The 17,903-nt window shown below is 37.5% G+C and overlaps 1 protein-coding gene across 1 annotated transcript in view; it reads right to left on the bottom strand.

Moving 5' to 3' along the window:
* The window catches only part of epha6 (eph receptor A6), a 194,824-nt gene that overhangs the window by 79,490 nt on the left and 97,431 nt on the right, over nt 1-17,903 (bottom strand). Inside the window, exon 5 of the mRNA XM_008403535.3 lies at nt 15,810-16,145. Coding sequence (XP_008401757.1) covers nt 15,810-16,145 — 336 coding nt within the window. The remainder of the gene's footprint in view (nt 1-15,809; nt 16,146-17,903) is intronic.

Raw genomic sequence — 17,903 nt, 5'->3', positions numbered from 1 at the left:
AGTCCAGACTTTCGAAAACAGTTTTGTAAAAACCCAGATATTAACCACATCACAGTGATCAAAGCGTGTGAAAAAAGTATCAGCTTATTAAATTACAGTATGTATCACTGTGACATGCAGAAAATGCTGGTCATGATTTCGCATCCTCTCACCGTGGACATGAATATTATGGTAGTTTTGGATTTTGATGTTGCATTTAAACCTACATACAAAAAACAACATCGACAAATTTTAAGAGCAAAAATTTGCTGAACAGGTTTAAACATTTTTTTTTTTTTTTTTTTTACAAATTGCTGAAAAACCACAGACTTTTTACAGCCATAAATTAGGTCCTGGCATAATTCTCAAAAGATATTTTAAATAGACTGAACTTATATAGCGCTTTATCCAATCATTTTTGACCACTCAACGCACTTTACACTAGCGTCACATTCACCCATTCGCACTCACAAACGCTCACACATTTATACACCGATATGCAGCTCGGTAGGCAATTTGGTGTTGGGTGCCTTGCCCAAGGGCACATTGACACGTGGCAGGAGGAAGCTGGAATCGAACCTATAACCTTCCAATCGCAAGACGACTACTCTACACACAGAGCCACGGTTGCCCCGTAATACTTAACGTTGCTGTGGTTGAGGCCGTTTCAGTAATTTCGTGATGCTCTGCCTTTTTCATTCCAAAACCATGTTGGTTTGGGTCATTATTCAGTTGGAACACCAATTTGTGTCAAAGTTGACCTCATCTGATCCAAAATGCCACCGTTTACTTAGGATATTGAGTACAAAATCAGAACCGCCAAAGTTCAAAACTATCACAAACCAGAAGATTCAGAAACGCCAGAGCCACTGTGCAAAGTCAAGCAGCAAGCATTGTAAAGTCGTCAACCAAAACGACGTTCCAAGATCAACACAGTCAACTCTGACTACAATTTGCAGATACTTTTAACAGATACACCAAGCCTCTTACTAGAGTAATTTAGCTTTCCTGCCATCTCTATTCACCGTGGGAGGAGATTTGTTTGGTTTCGTCAACATAAGACTTTCAAATCTAAAAAGCTCTTTTCCAATATTAAAGCACAGTGGTTGTAGCATCAACTTGTCTAGTTATTTTTTTTGCTAGAGCTCTGCTCATAACAGGTTGAAAAATAGAAACCACTACCTCTAAATTCATTCATATTTCCACCAAATCAACAGCAAGGCTAGGATTTAGACAAAATTGTTCCGACAGAATAAAGATCCCAAACACACAACGGGTTTTGTGATGGATAAAGCAAAAATAACATTGAGTTCCTCAACCTTATTAAAAATTAACACACTTCAGAGTAGATTGACAGCAAGAAACAAAATGAATAAATAAACAAATGAGCTATCACATTTCTGATAAAAAAATTTAAAAAAAGAGTGTGGTTTCCGCAAAACTCACTCAGGAACATTTATCCAAATATTTAGTCTGTAGTTCTGAATGTATGATTGTGTACGTTTCAGTTGTTTCACAAGAAATTTTATGTCTCACACTATTTTATTGTTAAGTTTGAAGAGGCAAGTTGCACAATCACAAAAAAATTCAAAGTAAAAGACAAAAATACCATGTCATTTAAATTGATGATGGTTTTATGAAAACTTTTGTCCAAAGTTATAAAAAACGTGCACCATAGATCTGACACTGTGCATATATGAGCTCGAATAGCTCGAATACCCTCTATATTTCACAACCTGCACATCTGCACCTTGCAGCTCTCACTAAAAAGTTGCAACTCTTTTTAAAAAGATGCAACACCAGATGCATCACTAACACTAATTTCCTCTGAATAAATGAATCGAGCTTCACTATAAAGTACATGTGTCAAACTCGAGGCACGTGGGCCAAATCCGGCCCGACAAAGCTTCTTATGCGGCCCTCTAGATACTAGACTAGATACTAAATGTGCTTAAATTTTATGTTATCAATCAAATCAATGCATTTTTTATCTGTTTTGCCAAATTATATCAATCAGTCCCTCCAGCATTTGAGAATTATTGTGGAAATTCACACAAAATTAATAAATCCCTGCACTTTTGTGCATTAATGCATAATTGGGAGTTTATTGCAGATTTTTCTCAAAAATAGTGAAAAACTTTTTTAATTGTTCTAAACAGCTGCCTCAACTTTAATTGATGTCAGATTATTGTCCATGATCTATACAGCGAGGAATGAAAACTTGCATATACTGTCATAAATAGTCACAAAATATCACAAATCTTTCCAAATTAGTACCACAAACATTTCACTTTTTATTGCAGAGAATCACAAAAATCCTGGAGGGACTGAAACGATGTTCAATATTATTTCATTTTAACAATTCATTGACATTTTAACAGTTTGGGAACGGGTTTTATCAATACATTGTGGCACAACCGGCCCTTTAAGAGTGTTTATGATCTGGATTTGGTCTAAAACGAAAGTGAGTTTAACTCCCCTGCTGTACAGCTCAAATGCCTTATAGGATAAAAGAGATCGTCTTTGTCATTTTGCAAATGGTAAAGGAATTTCTGTGATCAATGCAAATGTCTGAATATGAAACAAATAGCACTGTTGGATGATGACTCAAACAGAAAAAGAAAAATAGGAAATGAGTATTCAGAAAGCACAAAGAATTTCTGGCCCAAAAGCCTCATTTCTGTGCCAGCAGAATCCCTTTCATTGGTGTGATTCATCCCAAAGATCCACCACCAATCAGCAGGCCGAGCTCTGCTTCCACACTGATTAGGCTCTGGCAGCAAGGATGGGAAGTGAGCACATCGACGGCAGGATATTGGGTTGGTTCTTCCACACACACCTTCCAGAGGGCTGACATATTCTTAGGAAACGCTCATGTAAGGTCAGCAAAGTTCAGAGATTACAAATGTGGTACAATATGTAAAAAAAAAACCTTTTTTTACTACATTTACAATTGAAAAACATGAACATAATTGGGATGAAATAAAGACAATATGGGCAGTAATGTAAGAAAATGTTAAAGTGCCCAAAAAACATCAGGAAATAGTAAAATTAAAGATGACACAGATAAGGAAGTTAAATACAGAATCTGAAGGGTTTTCTTTTTACATAATAGGTAATTTAATTTAGATGTTGCATAATACAAAGAAACTTTTCTAATTTTGCACGTACTAAAATTATTTGCAAAATAAAATTTGCCAAGTTCCCTTCATAAAAGCAATCTTATTAATGGGAATACTAGAGGCAGGAATTTTTAATCACAATAAAAAGTATTGGAAGCGATTAAAAGAGTGGAATATGTAAATCTGAAGTGAAAAATTTAAGACAAAAATAGGGAGATAAATTATCAACTGTTTGCTACATTTATTTTTAAACAGTTTAGTCATTCAGTATATGCTTATCGCAGTAAGGAATAAATCAGTGAATTAAATTAAAACAAACTTAATAATGACCATCTGCATGATTTATTGTTTTCTCTCTTTTTCCACAAAAAAAAATGGAAATCAAAAAGCTTCAGTCTGGTGGTTTGGCCTCAACCAGCCCTTTTAACTGAAGGACAATTTTGTTTACAAAGACGTTATAATTAATTTTATTAGCTATTTCAGTTGCTTTGATTATTTACTTCGGATATTTAAAATACATTTTAGTTTCAGTGTGAAATATTCATTAAAATCGAGCGTTTTTTGATATTTGAGAATGTGCTCTTGCATTGTTACTTGAAAACGTCTCAAAACAATATTATTGTTTATCGCAATAATTCCTGGGACAATTTATCGCCCGGAAAAATATTTATTTCAGAATTTCCAGCACTGACGGATTAAAGCGAGCAATTGTTTTTAGTATTTCTGGTATCCTGAGTCGCAGTTTGTAGTCATATCTGCACATTAGTTACGTCGTCCTGCTTGCTGGAGTCAAATTATCGCCTGAAGCATCAACCTGGCAGATTCTGGCTGTAAAACAATAAATGTTAAGGGATCGTTCTCTACACGTCATGAATTCTTCTTGTGTTTTGTGAAAGGTCTCTGTCGGTCAGTGAAGGTGGAGGTTCAGACTTATCAGCTGCTTGTTAATATCATTCAGGACAGTTGACAGCAGCTGCAGGAGCCAGAAGACATGAAGGGTTAGAGATCCCGGCTGTCATGAGCTTCTTCTGCCCGTTTCATCAGGGCCACAACCACAAATGGAGCACCGAGAGTAAATTGCAGCCATAATGGCAGTTCAGACACTTTTGAAGTGCACTCAACCCACAGAGGTTACTCTAACAAAAATGTGTTATGCAACATGCTTTGGATTTAAAATACATGTAGATTTACACTTAGCATTTAATGAATAGCTGTTCTTTTTTGTGGGGTTTTTTGTTTCACCAGGTGAAAGTAGACATTTTGATCAAAATGATAGGAGGACAAAAATAAACTGTTCTTCTCAAACTCTGTAAAACCAACCTTTCATCTGCAGGGCCTTTTGGCTTTACTTCCCAATTTAGCAACACCAAAATGAACCTTTACTTTAAATCTTGCGGTAACTCCTTGAAATGACTAAACTAGGTTCCAAAGATAATGGATGTGTCTGTTATTGTTATATGAAACTCATTTGTAGCTGGAATGGATTAAACTTATTATGAAAGGTAATCCTTCTATTTAGTTAAAATAGTTTGGAAAGTTCAACACTGAATGTTCATTAGATCAGATTCTTGTTGTACAAAATGAGAAATATCCTACAGATAAGTCCAAAATTATCCATCCCAGTAAGTAGAGGTAAATTTTAAGTAATTAATTTTACTAATATGTTTCCTATAACTGGAATTAATATTAACATTTTGACTAGAATTTGCTCCAGAATCTAAGGAAGGAGATTAGAGTATTATGTGTTTGATTGTCATAAAGCCTAAAAGGCTTTTAAATTCAATACTGACAGGGAAATGGTATGATTTTAACATGCTGATTTTCTTAAAATCATTTTTTAAAAATCATTCTCCTTGTACATAGACTCATCATCTTCCACCAAGTCTTTGCATATTTAGTTATGGGATCAAAATAATATTAAATATAAATCTGCCAGGAATATTAATAACTTTGGGTTTAACTGTATGTTCATCAAAAGTCTGTTATTTTTAATTGGTTTAGCAGGACTGGTTGACCTGGTTCAGGCCAGTACTGAGTGCCGGACTGGCCATCTGGCATACTGGGAAACTTCCAGTGGGCAGACACACAATCACAGGCCGAACCCGGAGTTGTTGTAATTTAACCAGAAAAGCATAATAATTTTGGTCAACTGCAGGGCTAGAGAAGGAGGCAGAATTAGCTATTCACAGGTATCCATAGAACCAGCAAGATGAGGAGAGAGACGTCAAATTAGCTTCTGTTAACACCATAAGAAGTTCCCAAAAATGTCCCTGAAGATGGACACCTCGTTAAGGAGGGTGAAGGACAGCTTTGTTAGTAAGTGAGGTCAGAGGGCAAGAGGCTAGGACAGAATGTCACCCCGTTTGGATCGCATTTTAGTTAAAAGGTTTAGCAGATTAGCGTAGTAAATTATGACAATCTTAACATTTTTGAAAAAACTCTGAAAGTACTCATCACTATTGGAAATCAAAATCAAATGCAAGCAACATCAAATGCAAACCTGACTATATGATTCCCCATGTACCTCAAACACACACGATTTTAGTGACCAAGATGCTAAAGGTCAGAGTCGCTGTAGCAGTGATGGCTTCTTCACAAGTTTGATTTTGTCACTGCCATTCTCATTAATATCGGTTTTTATGTCTGGTAGTGTCCAGCCCCATTTTAAATTAAATCATTGAGTTATTTTTAGACTTGAAGTGTAAAATAATTGGAAGAATTTCCTATTCATCCTCAATTTTTTTCCCCCCCAAGTCACATTTTTAACTTCTTTATTACATAAAACAAAATCAATTTGTGTTCTGCAGTCATCAGTAACCAATTCACTGCAAACAATCAAGAGAACAGCAACGATAGACTGAGAATGCAGAATATTATAATCCATAAAATATATTTCCCCCAAGACTAAAACTAAACAACGTAATAAATACACACAATTTTGAGACGCTGAATAAGGATCATTGTGATATTCATCACCAGTTTCACACTTGAGAAATAACCTTATTGTTTTTTACCAGTAAAAATTGTGTTTCAGGTTCAAGTGTTGCAATATTGCATCCACAACACGAGCACCAATGAGTAATCTAATAAGTTATTCATAAAATTGACTTTAGCATAAAAGAGTCTAGTGTAGGTCTTATATTGTAACCGAAATGGAGATTTGAAACCATAACCTTTTCAAAAAGACATGAATTGACATGGAGAAATGTTATTATCTAAAATATTTTGATATTTATTTAGAACCATGATCCAGGATTATTTTCATCTAAATGACATGTACTGTAAGTGTGTTGCCTCAAAGACTCGTTTTCATAAAATGTGTTAATTTTCAATTTTTACCTAAAACAAATGATACCTGTAAGTGTTAACCATTATAACAGAAGTGACATAATATTCACAGGAACAGAAGTTTTAATTAAATTAATGTTTCAAGAAAACATCACAACATTTATTGGTTCCATCACCTACTGCAACAATTAGCAACATTTATATGCTCAGTTTCCTCCATTAGCACTTACTTCTCATTTCAGTCATTATTGTAGGATTTAAAATCCAAATAAAGCAATGATTAGATTCAGTGTTGCATATAACTTTGGCACAAGTAGAAACTGGGAAAAATGCAAAGTTTTTCTCTCTTTGCTCCATGAAAAATCTGAAGTGCTACACAAGACCAAAATCATGCTAAAACTGACATGGGATGAAACTCTGTAGAGACCCAGTTTATCATATTTTATGTGACTGATTGAATGAGATAAAGTCAAACATGTAGGTTGATTTATTCCTGAAGAGCAACTTCAAGATCGGTGAAAAGCCTCAAGACAAATTCAAAATTAGTACATTATGTAGCTTCAGTAGCATAATCTCACACCATTAAAACTGCTGTAGTTTACTTTGGATTGTTCTGTTTATCTAACATAATTACCATCTAATATAATTATAAAATCTTGGTTCTTGCTCAGTCTTCTTTGACAGAACAGAGTTTCTTTTTCTCTCGTATTTCTCACTTTGATTAGGAAATAGTTTCCATTTGTCCTGTGACATTTACATTCCTGGCAAACGCAGCGTCAAAGCAGATCAAAACTCCAAACTCCTCACAGAAATGAAATGGAAAATACCAAACTTCTCTTATTTTATTGAAACAATAAGACCTTGAAGACATTGGGGAAATTGTGATTTTTTTTTTTAGAAAAAAGTGAATAAAGAAATTCTAAAACTGTCAGTGTGAGATTATGCAATTAAAAATAAAAGAAATATTTTAATTTACATTTGCAATTTTTTTAATTGTATTTTCTCATTTTTAACTGTGTTAAAAGGAGCTTAAAATAGGGAACAACCAATGTCGATATCCAATATTAAAATTGCTGCTGCAGCCAATAACCGATATTTACTGATAGTATGTATAATATTTATGTATTTCAATACTCTTAACAGCTTGAACAACCAACCAGACTGCTGACTTCACTGCTTCAGCTCAACTCCTCATAATCACAGTTTTGTGGTAGATATCACAAAAAGACTATATTTCATAAAGAAATGTGACATATAGAAAATGATTACAAAATTAATTTGATCCTACTATAAAGACAGCAAAACATTTCAATCGTTGATTTTTGTGTGTTTTACTAAAAATATCTCATCAAAAAAGTTTTTAACTGTCATATTTAGACGTTTCAGAATGAAACAAATCAAAATATTTATACGACATGCTAAACAAATAATTCGGTTGAAAAACGTAACAACCTGATATTTTATGTCCACAGAGTAAAAGAATTAGCACAGAACACAAGAAAAACCTCTTCAAGGACTTTTTTCGTTCAGCCTTACACATAAAGTAGTATTTGACAGGAAGGAATAAAAAGAAGGCCAAACATTATGATTAAATAATAGGTCTTAAAACTTCAGTCTTGCTGCAATAAAGCACTGCCTCACAGCAGCCTTAACCCTGTAAAATATGACTGGGTATAATGTTAGTACTTGTCAGTACAGTGTGATGAACACACAAGTCAAACACACAGCAGTGCTTAATGTGGAAAAATTGCAGGGAGCAGAGCGACAAGAGAAACTGAGAAAGATAAAGGCACATCATTGGAGGGAATGCTCTGATAAATCAGTGTAGAGAAAGAGAGCTGTCGAATAAATTTTTCCCATCCTATTATTCCCCCCTTGTATCTCCCACCACAGGAGGCATACAGAGTGGGTGTGAATGTGAGTGTGCAAGCGAAGAGAAAGAGTGATGATGAAGATGACCCTGGGACTGGCGTACGCAGCAATGTGAGGCGCGTGAGCACGTGCGCCGCTCGCAACACAAAGACACCAGATTTCCCCTCAGCACATCTTCAGATACCCACGACATCGGGTAATTGGGGCCCCCCGCGGCCGATCTCTGGGCTCGGGTGCCAAGGGCGCGTGTTCCCCGCAGAGAGTCGGATAAATCAACTGTTAATAAGCCAGCAAGCGTGAAGCTTCTATTTACGACTGCTCTTTCCACAAGGCCGGTGTCAGCAATCTAACGGCGCTCCAACACACCCACAGGAAACACACACATTTCACTGCGAGAAGATGTAGGACCCCCAAAAACCCTCTCACCCACAACTATATGTCCAGGGAGAGGAAAAAAGAAAAAAAAAAAAAAAACAGCAACATGATGTATTCAGCATTTTTATCAGTGGCTGCTTTTTCCTATTAACCCATAATGGAGTCAGGTTCTCAGCTAAATCTAGACACACATTACATTTTTCTTCACAAGGACTTTGCATTCACCTTTCATATTTTATGTATTTCTGTAACCTAACAGCACTTCTTTATGTGGGGCCCAAGCTTTGGGGCCCATAAGGATCACAGGTCCTCACAGTATTTGTTGAAATAAAAAAAGGGCTTTACAAAGTGAGAAATGCTAAAACACACACACACACACAAATATCGTGTATAGCAGGAAACGGTGTTATCCAAACCCCGGCGCAGCAGCACTTTGGATAGCCATATTGATTAATCCACGGAAAGTCACCTTCCTCTTCACCCCATCACAGCTAAGCACCTCTGGGGCCCTGGTCATTTCACTCAGCCAATTTGTATAGCTGTTATTATTAGTGTTCCTCCAGTATAGAGCTTTGGTCTTGGGGCACAGGCACACCGCTTTATGATGCCGAGCCTAATAAACATCATTGTGATTTTCCCAGGCTAGTAATTAGGTATGTGGCTAATTTGTCATAGTTAGTTATAGCGTGGCATGGTGCCAGAAGAAAGGCCGCCTTGAACAGGGAAGCTGCTAAAAGCTATTTATTTAATGCTACTGCTGTATAAAGACAGTTGTTTTGATTTCAAGGCAGGGGGATTTCCTTGAGTAGAATCTAACTTTGACGACTTTATATCCCAAACGATAAGTAAGAGAGTGAAAAATGTTTATAGTTGGAAAAAAACATTTCACAGCGCCTTGAAAAACTTTCTGAACCTTAACTTCACAGAACACCCAAAAGTCGATCTCTCAAAAAGTGGCATTACTCTGCGACCGCGCAAGAATAGCCAGTGGATGGAAGGAGGGTTCACTCTGATTGTCCAGTCAATCTAAAGTGCAAGTGCACAGCGAGGTGTGCGTTACCGAGGGGATAAAGGCGTTGTTACAGAACCAAGCAGTTCTGGTTGATGCTTCGGAGCCTCAGTCTATGAGAAGGGATGGCGAGGTCAGAGAATATTGTGCAAGGTCAGAAAAATATTCTGGATGGAGGAGAGAGTGCTCCATATGATCAGCTGTCCTCACAATGCATTGCAGACCAAACTACACTGCATCAAATCAAATGTTAGTTCTGCAGCACATTTCAGCAGTAAGGCATTTCAAAGTGCTTTACATCATAAAAACACAAAAATACAAAGTCAACGATGAAACATTACATTTTGCTGTCGTTACACATCAGGTTGTTGATTAATGTTTCATTGGTTATGTTTCCAAAGAAACTCTAAACAGTTGGGCTTTCAGTCTAGATGTAAAGGCACTTCAGCGTTCCAGATTTGTGGTGCATAGAAGCTGAATGCTGCTTCTCCTCGTTTGGTTCTGGTTCTGGATGCAGACCAGAACCAGAAGACCTGAGAGGTTCTGGAAGGTCTTAAATGAATTGTGGTGCTAAACCGTTCAGTGATTTATAAACTAAGAACAGTATTTTAAAGTCTATTCTCTGAGCTGCTGGGAGCCAGTGGAAGGACTTTAGAACTGGGTGATATGCTCCATCTTCCTGGTTTTAGTCAGAACGCGAGCAGCAGCATTTTGGACCAGCTGCAGCTGGAGGATATTTTAGACCTGAGAGGACAAAAATTCTGCATGTCGGGACACTCAGCTGTTCGCTTGTGGAAATCTGTGAGGATTGGATGTGTTCGCTCATATGACAAGCCAGACGTTGCCATGTGTTCGTCTCAGAGTTTACATCGCTAGTCATGCTGAGGAACTTGGTTGTTCTGACTCTTTTTCTTTGAGCTTTTAATGAGACGTTAATAATATGCTGACAAACTCGGATCAACCAACATTTCCTTGGTTGTGTCACGTTCAGGAAAAGGTTGTTGTAAAACCCCTCATTGCCGTCACTGATGATCCCCATGACAGTTGTGTCATTTGCAAACTCAATGATATATTTGGATTCTGTGCAGTGCAGTCATGCAACATAAACACCAGTTAGTTGGCTGAGCTCACAACCTCGGGAGGCACCTGTGCTCAGCCTGATGGTTTGTGATGCTGCGCTGCTGATGCGAGCCGACTGCGGTTGCTGTCAGGAAGTCCAGAATCCAGTTACAGGAGGGTGTGTTGAGGCTCAGCAGGAAGCATTTGGTGACCAGCTGCTGGGGAATGATTGTATAGAATGCTGAGCTGAATTTGACGAACAGTGGCCTAACGTGGGTGTAGAGGACCAGGCAGTGTGCGGTGTGTGGGAGATGGTGTCAGCTGTGGAGCAAGTGGAGTGGCACGCAAACCGCAGGGGGTCCAGTGAAGTAGACCACTTCAAAGTTATCGCCAGTACAACTCTGCAAGTTCATGTAACTGTATAGAACAGCTAAAACTGTTTGATTTCATCCCCTTTCCCAAAACGTCTACATGGTACATCAATGAATAAATGTAGAAATGTCAATATAGAGTCTATGACTTATTCTTGGTAAATGGTTTCAGGTTTTTTAGAACTTCTCGCAACTATTTGTGTTATCAAATATTAAACTTTTTTTTGAGGTCAGAACCAATGTAGGGGGGAGCAGCATAAAAAACCAACCAGAGTTGAAGAGACACAATTTAAGCAATTTCAGTCTTTCATAAACATATTTAAAAGTTTGTATAAAAATACAGTTAACTACATAATCAAAAATGTCACTTCTTTTCCTCAGTTATTTTATGCCCACAAAGTGATTTCTTTCAAACATATTTATTCTGCCAATAAGTTATTGATTCATGCATCTGTCTTCCATACTTTGTAAAAATGTTTCAGCTTGGATAAAGCCTGGATTGGACCCTGGTACAACTGTTTTCTCTAGGATTCATTTATTTGTTTAATCAAACGTAACGTTAGCAAACTAATCCTGGTTCTTACTCTCGCTTTGTTTTCTTTAGTCTTTTAATAACTCAATAATTTTCCCTTATTCTGCTTTTTAAATTTTGTTTTCTTTCACACTTCTCTTATTTTGCCATACTTTTTCTGTTTTCACATTTATAAAAGTACTTTTCCTTTTTAAATCTAATTTTCTCCTTCCTTTTAAACCATCATCTCGATTAAGTTTCCACATGTGCTACTTGTCCTCTTGTTGATTTTCTTTGTGCCTCTGTCACGAATCTTTTTTAGCAAAGTTCAGTAAAAATATTTTGACAACTTCTTCAGGGACATCAGACCAAATAAAGATGAGAATCCTTTCTGCTGACAATAAACGAGTAAAGTCAGAAACCGTGTCAACATTAAAAAAAACAAACATCTATTTTATTCTCAATTTCAAGAGATTTTTCTTCTCACTAAAAACCTCAGATGTTGTTTGTCATTGTGCATTATAATTCTTTGTCTTCTCAGTAAAGCAAATCACATCTTTACTGGAACAAATCACTGACCAAAAACGTCCATCTGCATTTTAATGACAGAGTTCAATTTATTTATAGTCAGAGTAAATTATTACAGCAGACTCCTGAAAACACTGAAATTCACATGGCTGTCTGCTTTCTGCTGATGGCAACACTATGCTAATGGTGTATATGAATTTTATGTGCACTTTTCCAAACAAGCCCATCACAGAGCAGTTTAGGTGGATGTGTCGAGGCGGGAGAAAGAGTTCTGTTTGTGCCGAAGCATGCATGCATATCACTGCTGCATGCAAATGTTGCTTTTCGTCAGATGGTTTGCATGGTTATCTTTGACTGGGATGAATATGCTGACCTTAGGCACACTTTAGCTCATTTCAACCTTTTCAAAAGCAACTGGAGCTTTCAGACTGCTGACACTGACGCAAATTGGCATTTCTCAACAAGCCACAGTGCCAGGAAGATGGAAAGGATGCATCAGAGTTTAGGATCCATTTAGTAAGTGAATTTATGTTTGGTACAAACAGTACCTTGAAACAGTATTTATATACATTGAACTTTTTCCAGTTTTGTGATGTTACAACCACAACTGCAAAAAAGAACTTTCTGACCTAAACTACCATGCTGGGTAAGGCGAGTATTAATCAGAGGAGCAACGACGTGGCCCATTGTCGCTCTGAAGGAACTACAGAGATTCACTGAAGGGAAATCTGTCAGGACGACCATTAGTTGCAGGCACTGCAAATATGGCTTTTATGGAAGCGTGGAAAGAACAAAGTCATTGGTTCCATAAAACCAAAAGTCCAATTTGCAGATTGCGAAACTGGAAGGCCCAATAACAATCTTTTTCAAGCCAGACAAAAATCTGATTTGTGCCACATCCATATATGGTATCAAATCAGATACATATGCAATTACTCTCAAAGCTTTTGCATTCTGAACGGTCATGTCGCTTTTCATCCAACTTTCACCTCATCGAGGTGAGACATGCGTCATTATTCTCTATTTTGCCATACAGAAAAAGTATGGCAAAATAAGAGAAGTGTGAAAGAAATTTAAAAAGCAAAATAAGGGACTAAAGAAGATGCGGTAAATCCAGATGTAAACAATGGCTGAACATTATAATTCTGAGAATATGAAAGAAGGCTATTTTAGTGAAGCAAACCACTTCACTATCCCACCTCTCCTGGTCCAACAACACATCCAAACAGACTCCCCCTCCACAAGTCACAGTCAATGCTCCTCAAAAGACCATTGCTAATAGTTGTGCTTTTGTTTTTTTTGCTTCCTTCGTCTTATTATGATCTTGTGGCAATACCATCAGCTCCCATTGCTGAATAACTTCATAAATCAATACATAGACGTTTAGATTCATAATTACTTCTGTAAACACACTTCAATTCTGCACGTGCGGGTCGCTTTGAAGTTGTAAACCATTCACACTGAGAACTGATTGAAGTAGCATCTGCAAGTAACATGAATGACAGGCAAAAAGAATCATATTTCAGCAAATAAAAAATGAAAAAAATCCGAATTGAGCATCAAGAGCTGCTGCGTGAATGTAGCCAAACTGGGTGGCTGGTTATTAATTTTAAAGAATCATAGGATAAATGAAGTCTACACAAAACGTCTGACTTTTAATTAAGAAAACAGTGTTTTTTTTTCCTTACAAATATCTGCAACTTTGCGTTTGTCCATCACCTAAAACCCTGTTAAAATACATTAAAGTTTGTAATTTTAACCTGACAGAATATTGAAAAGTGTATTTAGGCTAACCCCTTTGTAATCATGAGCTTAGATTAGAAGACAAAATGTAGATAATTTAAAAAAAACACCATCATTTCACTCCCATCGTCAAGCACAAGAATTGTGCTGTAAAATATACACTTTAAAATATTTACGCAGCATCTTTATACATTCATCAGCAGACAGGCTGGTAAGAACATTGTTCAGTTACACCCAACACAAACAGCTGTGTGATCAATACCCCTTTAATGATCCTCATTAAATTTAACAGCACTGATCAAATTCTGCTTTCTGAAAACGTAACCGTGTTAAAAGTACAGCATTAGGCTGTTTATCACTAACAGCGAGCCATAAATCTGCCTCCTCCCCTGAGGACCCTAAATAGCAGCAGCTGGCTATATTAGTGTTCAAATGCGTCTTGTCTACAGCTAAGGGACCAGCTTTGACTATGTTCTAAACAAGGCATGTTAATCAAATAAAAAAGTCTGTGTGTAACGCAGAGTCGCATGTACTATCTAGAGCTGTCCTTTGAGACACAGAATAATGCAGTTAATGTGCTATGGCTGTATGAGAAAATGTATTTCTCCCAGATGCTCTCAGCAGTAGAAACATGGAGGTTATGCGGATAGGAGAGAACAAAGAAGAAAGGCAAAACAAGAACGTCTGGAAACAGAACGAGGACAAACGAAGGCAAGCGAGAAGTTCCAGGTTAACATAGGGAGGTGGACAAAAACTGTTTGAAAATGACAGCTAATAAGTATGCAATAAACCAAACACAGGCCCACAAGAAATGGTGATTTGGACTATAAAAATGTAGTCCAAAACAGCAGAAATATCTCTCATATTTTGCAGCAAATCTATTGCTTTTTAAGCAAAACAAACGTGAAGAAATGCAGGTCGTTTTGTGTCAAAAACTTATTTTTTTCTTAAATACCCAACTAATTGTGCAAATTTCCCTCGAAATGCAAAGTAGCATCTGTATCCCAAGAAATTGCAAGTTATTGCAAGAAAGTACACACAAAATATCTCAGTGCACTGAGATATTTTGTGCACTTTCGAAGGGCACAAAATATCTTGTAGACTTTTTATAAACTCCTCAGATACATTTAAAAAGATGACGTACATTTTTCAGTCATTTGCATGAAGTGAGAATGCAAAAGTTGTGAACATTGTTCCGATTGCCATCTACAGAAATCTGAATTCCTTTTCCGAGTTCAAGTATTGACATTTCACTCTCAGACTGAAGCAAAATTGTATTTCATTACCTTTGCCACCATCTCTCCCAATTTTTTTTCTCTGGTTAAGCCCGTCTGCAGATATCGAAGACCCAGACACATTTCTTTCATATGCTGTCCTTGAACAATCCCTCCTCAGATGGATATCATCTCAAAGCATGGCTTCTACGATGCAAGTGATTAAATTCAGATACAAACCGACAGGAATGTGTTGGTTTGCAATGGGTGTCTGTCAAGTTGACTATTTCAGGTGTGGGACTGTACTGTTTACAAATGGTCACATACGCTGTTCTAGAAGATATTTAAAAAGTTCATTAGATTCTCAATGTAAGAAAAATAGAGGTTGAGACAATCGGAAACCGTCCTGTCACTTATTTTTAGGATCGGGAAACACTAATGAGGTGATAACTAGTTTGCAGTTTAAGAAACATTAGATGTTTTCAGAATCTATCCCAGCTTTTAGAGCAAATCAGCTCAGGCAGCTAAATATACCGATAAAGCTAAACGAAGAAGTTATAAAGCAGTCGTGTTCAGCCTCCAGCCATTGAAAGCAATCTCACTCAGCTCTTATTTATGCTTATTTCAATACGATGCAGCAAGGCAGTGAAAGGATGGTTACTAAGAGAGGAGTGAAGGCAGTAGAAAAGATCCAAGATGCTGCGTTGGTGTAAACAACTGCAACTTTCATATACTCACCCCCCTGGTCAGTGCTGACGGTGATGATGGCCACCTGCCGGGGGAAGGTGCTCATCTCTGACACGCCGTTTAGTGACTCAATCTCAAAGGTGTAGTTGGCGTGCGATGAGAAGTCTGTGACGGTTACAGTGGCATTGGTCAGGCCCAAAGGCCTCGGCAGGAAGCGAAGCTCGTCCTCACAGAGCTGGCACTGGTTGGGTCCGGGGCCACAGCGTTTGCACTGGACGTTGTACGTGAGATCCCGGCGACCCCCAGTGTCGCTGGGAGGCGACCACTCCAGCATCAGGCAAGTGTCATTCATGTTAAACATCGGGTTGCGAGGAGGAGATGGAGGGCCTGTCAATAAAAACAGAAGGAAATCACTGATGAATAACAAACATCAGTTCAGGTCTGAACCAAGCCTTTACTGCTCACATGCTGTTACAGTTTGTGGTTTAAACATAAAGACAGATAACGGATACCTTCTCAAATATTTCACATAAGATTTCTGTAATTTCGTGCCGTGTTCTTAGACGACTTTATTCTCTGTAAACTTATATTCTTTGAACTTTCCACTGTTACACAGTTTTAAATTAAAACAGAAGAGTCTGCTATTTTACGTTGCCAGAACTCTCTGCAGCAACAATTTTACACTGGATAATTTCCTAAAAGCATAATTGTTGAAATGTTTGCATAACGTCACAACTCATGCAGCGTTTACCTTATCTGCCTTACTCCATACCTCTCTGGAGTATGGAAGAATTTGATTTGTTTCATTGCATTACTGGAAAAAAAAAACTTGCTCTAAGATGAAATAGTGAATGTAGCCAAGTTTTATGTTCTGTATAATCTACTCTAAACTTCTTTGGAGTTATTTACAAACCCCTTCATCTCTATCCTACCGTCGGCGCCTCGTAGACACTCTTATGCTTTTATACGCTCTCAAGAGATTTTATTATTTAGTAAAGAACCTCACATCATTGTGTTTTCTTGCAGGGTATAAGAGTATACTAAGAAAAATGTTTACCTTCCTTTGAGTGGAAATCGTCTGTATATTTTTAAAGCAGCCTTTAATCAAAAATGCTTTATGCTATCTGAATATTTTTGAAATATAATGCAAGAGTGAACGTATGGAAAAGATTAAACAAAAAGTGTTAATATTATTTTATGTCTGACTGTGTTAACTTTGGTTCTTTTTACCACCTAAAATGGGAATGAGCCGTATTTTTGTGGATGTTTAGTGACAAACTGGCTGAAGATCGCATGAGATAATTGATTGTTTTTACTGGAGGAGTTGTTGTTTTTTTCAAAATCAGAAGAAAACTCCAACATTCTGCCATAAAAATGAAACAATGTGTCAACACAGCGGTTCAAAAGCAATAAACAAGCAAACCACTGATTTATTTTACCAAGTGATATTTAAACAGCTCTAAACTGCTAGTCTGCAGCTTTTCTTTATAGGAAGCTTTTATCTAATAAGCAAAGAGGAATTGGAGATTTTAGTTTTTTCTTTACCTGAAATGTTTGAGCTGTCTGATAACATTTGCAGATTTGTCAATGTATACATCTGCAAAGTGAAGCTGCACATCTGCAGCTGTTCTGTCTGTAGACTCTGCATTTTCCCTCCTGACGGGTGACTCGGCACTGACTCAACAAAAGAGATCTGAACTCATTGCCGTTTTAAAATTACCAGCGGAGTATTGCTTTCAACAAGCAATTGGTAATTGTTGGTAGTTACTACGACTCAGTCGAAACAGCTACTCTGCTGTTTGTCTGCACTCTTGAGCAGGACTCTCTCTTAAACACCAATGTTTGGCTGGTTATGGCTGGTCAAAGCAATTCAGACTTCAACAACAACTGCAGCACCATCTGCGGCACAAGCAATAGATGCAGCACCTTTGACAATAAGGATCCTCCCAGAAGTGCACAAGCTTTTAAAGCTTTTCTATGCCACTCGCATATCAACAGCCAGTGCTGAGAGGACTTTCTGACCTTTCTGTTGACCACAACATGGTCCTGAGGTCACCAATGAGCCATTAGTGCTGTGTGTGTGTTATGATGTGTGTACACAGACATGGTGACAGTGGATGTTGGGGGATTTCTCTCAACAAGCGT

Source organism: Poecilia reticulata, chromosome 2 (assembly GCF_904066995.2).
Source record: "Poecilia reticulata chromosome 2, P_reticulata-male-v2, whole genome shotgun sequence".
NCBI classification, from domain to species: domain Eukaryota; kingdom Metazoa; phylum Chordata; class Actinopteri; order Cyprinodontiformes; family Poeciliidae; genus Poecilia; species Poecilia reticulata.
The sequence above is the reverse complement of the archived record's forward strand: the minus strand, read 5'-3'. Positions and strand labels throughout refer to the sequence as shown.